General features: G+C 32.4%; 1 protein-coding gene across 3 annotated transcripts; it reads right to left on the bottom strand.

Moving 5' to 3' along the window:
* Positions 1-6: 6 nt before the first annotated feature.
* Positions 7-7,403, bottom strand: LOC139824979 (ciliary microtubule associated protein 1B-like). 3 transcript variants are annotated; one of them, XM_071797524.1, is made up of 6 exons: positions 7,202-7,403; positions 3,759-3,899; positions 2,940-2,997; positions 2,629-2,699; positions 1,636-1,797; positions 7-895 (listed from the first exon to the last, which is right to left on the bottom strand). In XM_071797524.1, the coding sequence occupies exons 2-6, from the start codon at positions 3,865-3,867 to the stop codon at positions 783-785; spliced, it is 513 nt and encodes a 170-aa protein (XP_071653625.1). In that variant the 5' UTR covers positions 3,868-3,899; positions 7,202-7,403; the 3' UTR covers positions 7-782. The 3 variants fall into 3 exon arrangements, with proteins under 3 accessions (XP_071653625.1, XP_071653627.1, XP_071653626.1); XM_071797526.1 differs by having other exon boundaries at positions 7-336; XM_071797525.1 differs by having other exon boundaries at positions 2,940-2,988.
* Between the last annotated feature and the right edge of the window lie 1,875 nt (positions 7,404-9,278).

Here is a 9,278-nt window from a genome sequence, read left to right as displayed (position 1 = left end):
CTGTGGATTTTAAGGATATGAAATTAAATACTCAGAGGCATAAGGTGGAATACTGACAATGAAGAAAAAAAAATGTTGTTACTCCAACGATTTTGTAATCATAATACCACTCTGAGAAATTTACAGTGCTTAAAAATCTGAAATTTATTAGCAGTTTGTATTGCTATAGATTACGTGAGCCCTAATGCTTCTATGTTTAAAGAAACCACGTTTTTGTACCTAAGCGTTAATTCTTCGGTGATAATAGCTTTGAATAATCGACTTTTGATGCGATTAATCCTCAAACGAAGTCCCATAGCTAATCGCCAATTTATAGTTGCGGTGGCATCGATTTTCCTAAACATTATTGCATCGATATATAATAATATAATATGATATACATTTCTCCTATATATACGATTCATGTGATTCATTAATTATTAAGAAAATTTTTCGAATATTTAGAGCTCTGAAAAATAATCCATCAATAAAGATAAATACTCTTCGTGTAATCGAAACGAGATAATTATTTCAAATGGATGAAATCAAATGACATTCAGTAATTATCACACACGCGATATTAAAAGCGATTTTATATAATGCAATTTGAAATGCATTTTTATTTTGATATAACACATGTAGATTTCGTTATACGACATTGCGATCAACATGCTAAATTTCCTGCAGCGTTCTGTTTAGCCATGTATCATGACATTGAATCCTGTGCATCTTTCTTATTATTTTGCCAAGAATTGCTATTAGCACACGAAATACCCAGATCGCGGCTACATGTATTTAATTGACTATATATAATTACCGGACATATAACTCGATCTTTCCAACACAGCTTTTATCCCGAAACTGAACGCTGCTGTTCTGCAGAGATTCACGATTTCAGCGCGATAATCGCTCGGTGCTATGATCGAGATGCAATATTTACACATGTTTTCGTACTTTTGTTGTAGATTGATGTTATAACAAATATAAGAGTATACGACGTAAGTGGTGCTTTTCAATTATCCGTTTGTAACAAGATTTCTCAGAAACAACAATTAAAATTTTTTATCGACAATACCTTTGTGATAATCTGTGTGCGGTTATTTTACAGACTATCTGATTAATCAAGTATATACGGAATTTATTATAAGTTCCGTATAATGTACGTTATTGTAATAGATTAGAGGATAATATACATATTTATTCTATACATCACAGTCTAGAAACCTTTTCTCTCTGGCAAGAGAGTAATTATACCGTAGACTATCTATAGATTAGCAGTTACTTTAGGATATTTACAGACTACTGTAATAGTTACAATGGATTAGGTCTACTGTGGTAGTCACAGACGAGCTATGTCTGTAATTATAACGTAGTCTCTAAAGAGGTTGTAATTTAGCAGAGCTTTAAACTTTTTCAATAAAAAAATAAGAATTATCATATGTGCATATTCAAAATAAAATCATATGAGACTAATAACGCATTTTCGCATAAAAAGATATAAGTACCTACTTTTTTAAATGAATTAACTCTGTAATAAAAAATATTCATACAGCCGTAATATACTTTCGGCTTTACGTTGCGCACCATTTCCAAGTTTTTATGTAGATTGTTGGTCAATTAAAATCTGTAAATTATATTGTGTAGATTTAAACTTACCAGGTGTACAGCTGACCTTCTCGATTTGCGTTTTAACGCCAAAGGAATATTTCGGCGAGCTATCCGCCGTTTGCGGATTGTAATCGCCTGGTGCTGGGGTAATTTCCGCTTTTGTCGATTTCGTTCGACCGTACAGCGACACGGCAGGTGCGGCATCCTTTCCTACAAGATTTTTAAGTTGTGATATTATTGCTGTGTCATTTGTTATTTATTATTAATTAATTAACGTGAATTTAATTTGTGCGTTAAAAAAGAGAAAGGGAAAAGAAAAGGTACTTATATTCTTACGATATTCAGTACGATATTCTTTATACATTGAATATTATTCAGTTTTTAACATTTTTAGTAATTATTTTGGTTGATAATTGATACGCAGCATTGTGTCTCTTATTAGAACTCATTAAGAAACCTTGATTTTAAATAAATAAATATTCTCAAAAACTAACCGGTAAAAAAAATTTAAAAAGATGTAAAAATGAAGAAAAATATTAATGGAAAATTTCTGTGTGATTTGATAAATTAAAGTACATTATTATCCAAAGCAGGTCGAGTCTGAAGAAGTTGTATACACATATCGATCGTGCCGGTTCTATTCAAGCCCGAAGCGAAGGAATTTCGTGAACACGGGCCATTAAAATGTATCATTCTTATGGAATATCGGCGGTTTGGAGTTTGGTCGATATCTCAGCCGACGGAACTTGCAAGTTCGCGAAGCAATCACGCATTCATATATATAAGCTTTCGCTTAATACCTTGATGTTGTTATCGTACTTCAACACGAAAAAGATAATAGCTATCGGTTACTTGTTTACTTATTTTAAATAAATGTTCCAGTTAAGTAATTTAAATAAATCCATTTGTTTACATACTATTTAAATTATTTAAATAGTGTGTATCTAATTGTTAACATTTTTTTTTTGAAAAGTTTTCGGTAAAATTTTAGATAAGTATTTTGTTCATGTTCATTCAATTCTGTTTGTATCATACATTTACCTTTTGCGCTAAGCCCAGAGACATTATATTGCCCAGGACCAGGTCCAGCGCTATTATTTTTCGTTGCATGTCTGAAAAATTTGCAATATGTGAGACCGCATGTAAAATTAAGTTACACATTGCTTCTTTAAAGTAAAAAATCATAAAGCGTACTTTAGAGCTGTGAGACAAACCGACGAACAACTCCGTTTTCTTAAATATACTGCAGGATTGTACAGTATAGTATTTTCACAGTATTAAAATTTATGAAACAATTTAAATTGACAAATTAAATTTAAATGTAAAATTCATATTTAAATTATCAGTTTTACCTGCTGCCGAAGGAGAATGCTGGTGCCCTTTCTCGTTTGGAATCTGTAACTGTTTTTCCTACGAATATTACAAAGTATTTCTGTATAATAAAGCATTATGTCGTATAATTATTATCACAGGAGATCTGATAAATACTTATTAACTTAAACAAAGAATCGTAAAAAGTCACAAGGCAACATTATTATTATAGTGCGGAAGTACGGTTGTTGTTCCGTTAATTATGAAACGCCGTCGTTGCGCGCAGCTCGTAAATCATAAATACATAATGATCGCGATTGCAATCATGCAGATGATGGTTGTAACGATATGCTAATTAATAAGTTCAACTGCGTCTCAGGAATTTTGCCGACAAATTAATTCCCACAATAAAGAAATCGTTCTTGTCATGTTTTTGAACAAGAAGGCTATGAATTACCGTCAAAAGTTATGTAAAACTAATAAATGTAATTATGAGTTTGAAAAATTTGTTTAAACATCCGATTATCAAGCGTTCTCAAAAGATTAACGATCTCAAATGAATAGCTTTAATAAATAAATGTGAAGAATAAGAGAATTTATATGATTATACACTTTGAATATAATTATGCAAAATCAATTGTACAAAGTATTTGAACTGTATATGAAAAGTGTAATTATAAATATTATAGAAAAGACAAAATGAGATATAATAAATTTTTAATTGCTATACAATTATAAATTAAAGTTTAAAGCACACGCACAGAGAGAGTTATTTTTAATAAAGCCAATTTAATGATTATTTATTAATAATACTAGTTAGTAGTTACTATTTCTGTGAAGAGTAGATATAATTTAAATACCTATTAATGGTGGTAGAGTTACGCAGGCTGGTCCCGGGCTGCTGTATTCGGCGGCAATCGGGCCTCGTCTTTTTGTAGGCGTCCAAGGTCTCTGTGTCATCCCGACCATGTTGCCTGTAGGAGTGTGTGGTTACTTTTTCTCTGTCAAAATTTAAAATATGATCACTCGCCTTACAATTGTGACGAGAAGGGGATAATCTATAATAAATGTAGAAAGGTATAATAATTGGTATAATTGCGGTATAATTGCGGTATAATTGCGGTATAATTGCGTTAACTATATAAAAAATAATTGTTCTATACAATATAAGAATGGCTCAAATGTCATTTTTCCACGCAGATATTTTCAACATGCTTTGGCTTTTCAAAAATATCATGTTCGAGGAACTTGAATCTCTATACTGGAGATTTTCTATTTTCCGAGCGCATGTGGATATTTTAAATGCATCCCGGTAACTAAAATGCGCGTCTGTATTTTCAATACGAACTTCTCGAACAAACGGGACTCTTTCTGGAGTGTACAGTGAAACGCGTGTACACGGCGTCCATGAATTATGCAATGAAGGCGACCTCGAAGTCTCGGGGGCACGCACAGAGACGACTCATGGCAAACCATATAAGAGCATGTCCATGATGGGCATTCGCGGCGATCGCCCACCGCGCCCGAGTTCTGGTCCGAAGCAGAGAGTGAGAGCTTTAAAAGTGCCCAAATATACGGTGGCCGATGACGACAATGATGATGACTCATGATATACTTACTTATGATGCAAAGTAGCGTGTTATACATGCCAATCATTGATGCATAAAATGCATCACTGTACGCTCTACTATTAAACTTTGAAAACATTTGAGCAACTTACAATTTTATCGTGATCTTCAAGTTTTCCGTTAGAACTTCTCCAAACTTTTTTCCTCTTTAGGATAACTTTTCACATTTCAAGGTAATTTATTTTCATCCAATTTTGGGCCTAAAGGCTCCGGATCTGATACTTTTTCTAAGATTATATACAAAATTTAACATTTTTTAAATTTTGAGAAGTAACATTATATATTTTTGTTCTTCTCAGCATTGCAAAATTAATACAAAAAAGATCAGACATTTTAATTATAAATGTTAATAATAACAATAAATATTAATAAATAAAATGATAATAATATATTTTATCTTAACATAAATAAATATTTTTTCATTTTTAAAACCCTCTCTTTCTCTCTCATAATGCTAAAAATGCATATAATTTGCACGCGCATATAGCGGCGCTGTTCGTATTAGATCATATCCAGATCTTACATGACCAATGAAAAAAATTCGAAGAATACTACGAAGTTAAATAAGCGTCACCCACGATGAAATAATGTTTTATAATGACTGAGTCGTAATAATCACGCATTCACACATGTCATGGCAGATGTGACCGAGTACATTATACTTATACTTCTTATATCATCGAAAGGAAGGAAAAGACTAAAAAACGCAGAGAAATATCGTCTCGGAAAAAATGCAAAAGTATATCGTAAAATATTAAAGCTGTATCTTCTACACATGACTCGCAGTCAAGCTTACTCGTCTCGAAATTCTTCTTATATTTACCTTTTTTTTCGTTAATATTTTTATCACTCATTTATTATCATTAATTATTGATCGATAAGATTGAAACGTATACAATGAAGTCATTATGAGCGCAGAAATATTCATGAGGAATATAAATAACGTTGAGCGATATTATTTGTCTCTTTTTCATCATATGCTATATCTACCTAAATGACATCATGTGGTATGTATATACTTATGGCAAAAACGCGATCCTGTCGACTATATTCGCGTATATCCATATCGAGATGACACGCGGATACGTGTGTACCGATATACGCGCGTACACGTGCGTATCCGCAGCATTTCATTATCCAAATACGGGAATGAAAGTAGAGTGGCAATCGATACATAAGAGTATATACAGACGATACAAACGTGTGTCGTGATGTCGCCAAAATTGGAGGGAGAGGTTGCGAAATATTCATCACAAACGCGAATCTTAGAAAGTGAACGCGATTCCTGCAAAGAAAAATCGTGTCTTTTCTTCGCGCCTCTTTATTACCCCACAATTTATATAAATAAATAATAATAAATAACACGATAGAAGATAATAAATCAGATATATAAAAAAAAAATCAATTTTCTTAATAAGTATACTAAATTATGATGAATTAGTTATTGGAAATAATAGTGAATAGTTATAAAAAGATGGTTAAAAATAAAATAAATAGTTATGTAAAATATATGTAAAATATCTGTTTTAAAATAATGTATGAGAAAGATAAACGTGGCAAATTGACGTTATTACCTTTGTTATAGTTCTAATATTAATCTAATAAAATTGTAACGTTGTCACATGTTATTACTCGCAGATACCACACTAAATTATATCATATTTATTGACGATAATACATGTGATAAAAATACCTATTTTTACTATAGTTACGTTAAGCAGCTTTAAAGAGAAAATCTTTAAAAATTCGTTAGCACATTTATTATTTCTTTTTTATTAAAAAAAAATATTTTATTTATTTTTTTTTATCTAATTGATTATTTTAGTTATGTTAGAAACGAATAACCATTTTCAAATTTAATATATGTTATAATATAATTTATCTATAAGTAATAACTAGCAGTTCTGTTATAAGAATAACAATACTATAATAATGTAGCAAATTTATATAAATTATAGATTTATATAGATAGATGTGCTTTTTCAATTAACACGAAAACATTAAAGAATCTAAAAAAATTGATTTGCCGATCGAAGACAGGGATATAATTTCATCGAAGTCTTAAAAATTTTAAAACACTTCTTTACTTCAATTCGGAATTCACTGAACAACAGCGAGCACGCGAGATCTCGATTCGCGACACTTAAACCGTGCGATAACTAATTGGCAGCGTGAGAACTGCATGGCGAGAGCCGTTTCCGTTCGAGACCAAAGCTGAGCGCGTGTACTCTCGGCGAAGTCTAATCAGACAGTGTTCTTACATGAGAGAGTAATTTTCGAAATATCGATAACAGCACGGCTTGTACATAACAACTCAAGTCTCGATGTAGACGAACAATGATGGATATCGGCACCGAGTTGTTATAGTCACGAATTTGACTATTTGAGATGTGACGTAGAGTCCGAAGAACTAAATAAAAATCCATAGCCTTCGTCGTTCGAACAGAATGTGTCGTTCGAGGAAACGTTCAAGAAATAATAACAAACTTTAAATGATATATGCTTTCTCGAACAATATATAACGTGATAAGATCACTCTTTCTCAATCAGATATTGATGTCAACATTACGTTTTCATGAGGAAATTATTGTATAATTTATTTACATAATTACCGGTCATTATCCATACATAATTACCAGTAAAAATGTTTGACTTTACAAGACAAATTTACTTACTCGATACCAGTAAAAAGTCCGTAAATAAGGCAAAATATCGTCAGCGAGAGACGAGAACAGCTGACGATGACGTTGATTCTCCTCGCGAGATAACGCTGGCTCGATCGCCGCCGGTCGTATAAGAGAGATACCTTCAACAGTCGGTGGTGAACACAGACGTACTACACCTGAGACGCGTCGACTTACGACTGAGAAATAAACGTCACGGCATGTACCTGTTTCCCGGATTCACGTTCCCCACCTTTTGCGGCTCGCGGCTTGGTTGGGAGAATCTGAAACGCAAGCGCCTGCGAGTTGCTTTTGCGGCTCGCGTGCAACTGGAGCAGAAATCGTCGCGAGTGACATATGAAGATTCCAATGCAGGAACAGAAATAAATCGGAATTCTGCAATAAATTAATTTATTGAATTTACAATAAACATTAATAAAAATTGTGTTTGACTCGTTTTTTTAAATTAAAAATAAAACTTATAAAAATTAAAGACATATCTTATTTTTATAAAAATCTTTATTCGGCATATATGTTATAAATTAAATTATATATCAAAATTACGTATTTTTTAACAAATATGTATGTCCAACAAAACTGTATTCTTAAAAATGTATAGCTTTCAATCAAATATTCAATTAATTAATTTTTATTCAATTTATCTCTAATTGAAACTTTCATAATACAAGTAAAATTAAGATTTAGGACTCTGACACACATTCCATAGATATGCCTACAACATTGACATTTCTATCAATTTTATCAATTTTTTTATCAACAAGAAGTAATTATTCTTATTTTCAATACAAGACATTTTTAGAGCCACTTCGACCAAGCTCCGATTAATTTAATCATTGATTAGTCCACTGCTCATTAAGCGGATTGACAAATGCGATTGGTCATTTCCAATGGACTAATCAACGACTAAGTTAATCGGAGTTTGGTCGAAGTGGCCCGTACGAGATCTTAACAGAATATTTCTTTGTTACCGCCATCTATTACAATAGTCCAGTCAGCACGTACTTATATCAGCAGAAAAATAATAGTCAGCAGTCAGCACCTTGCAAAGAACGAACAATTCATCTTAACACGCGACACTCACGTATAATAAGTTACTGGTTTTTAACTCTGTTATCCGTTATGGCGTGAGCTCCTAATTTTAGCTGATTTTTTTTCCAATCGTCAGGTTGACGAGGCCAAGGAGATTGGGCACGTCGGGGTGTGTGGGTTGCGAAATCACGTATGACCAATAATGGAGATGAGAGAGGATTAATATTTTTATATTTAAATGCCATGGCCAAATTCAATATCATAATCCATTTCGCAAATGATAAATAGGAAAATTAGAAATTTTAGCCGTTTCTTTAGAAGGATAAATTCTGGATAAATTCGGAGAAAAAAATCTCTTGAATTTATATAGGAAGAAATTCGAGAGAAATTATTTCATGCTTCATACTTAAAATTTTATACTTTAATAATTTAATATTAACGTTTTTACTCATAACTTGAAAATTATTAGTTCGATATGTATCTAATAAAAAACACATAAAACGTTGAATTAATAATTTGCCATTAAAATTAATACTAAAAATTTGTATACATTATATAGATATAATGTATTGTATCAATATTCTATACATCAATATTAACCGACTACGTAACTGAAAGTAAAATTAAGAAATTACGAGTCTCGCTGACAATTACATCTTTAACGAGAACAAAAGTTCATCGAAATTGTATGAAATTTTCATCTCCTCTCACAGTATCTCCTCTCACAGAGGATTGTATGAAATTTTCATCTCCTCTCACAGATTTACGTGACGTCGCGTTTGCGTGACGGCATCTTATTTTTTTTTGCCCGAGGCTCGTAATCCGTGAGGCTGAAGGATTTTTCATTCGTAACAGAACCGGTTGAGCATTATACACCAGCGTGAAAAGAGGTACTGCTGTGTCAGCAGTAAGTACGGCAAGGAAGGGAGGGCATTTGATCCTCTTCTCCCTCTCTTTCCTCGTCGCCGATGTTGCAGAACGGGCGGGTCAACATAGTGACTTGACAGCTAGTAGGATAGACATTAAGTACGAGGTATTC

This window comes from Temnothorax longispinosus, unplaced genomic scaffold (assembly GCF_030848805.1).
Source record: "Temnothorax longispinosus isolate EJ_2023e unplaced genomic scaffold, Tlon_JGU_v1 HiC_scaffold_74, whole genome shotgun sequence".
NCBI lineage: Eukaryota > Metazoa > Arthropoda > Insecta > Hymenoptera > Formicidae > Temnothorax > Temnothorax longispinosus.
Note: the sequence above shows the minus strand (reverse complement) of the source record. Positions and strands in the feature narration are given on the sequence as shown.

Coding starts and splice junctions, on each gene's coding strand:
- LOC139824979 (XM_071797524.1), bottom strand. CDS start 3,867: ATGGTCGGGATGACACAGAGACCTTGGACGCCTACAAAAAGACGAGGC. Junction 1,798..2,628: donor CTCTGGGCTTAGCGCAAAAG/GTAAATGTATGA, acceptor AAAATCTTGTAG/GAAAGGATGCCGCACCTGCC. Junction 896..1,635: donor GAAGGTCAGCTGTACACCTG/GTAAGTTTAAAT, acceptor TCTCGATCATAG/CACCGAGCGATTATCGCGCT.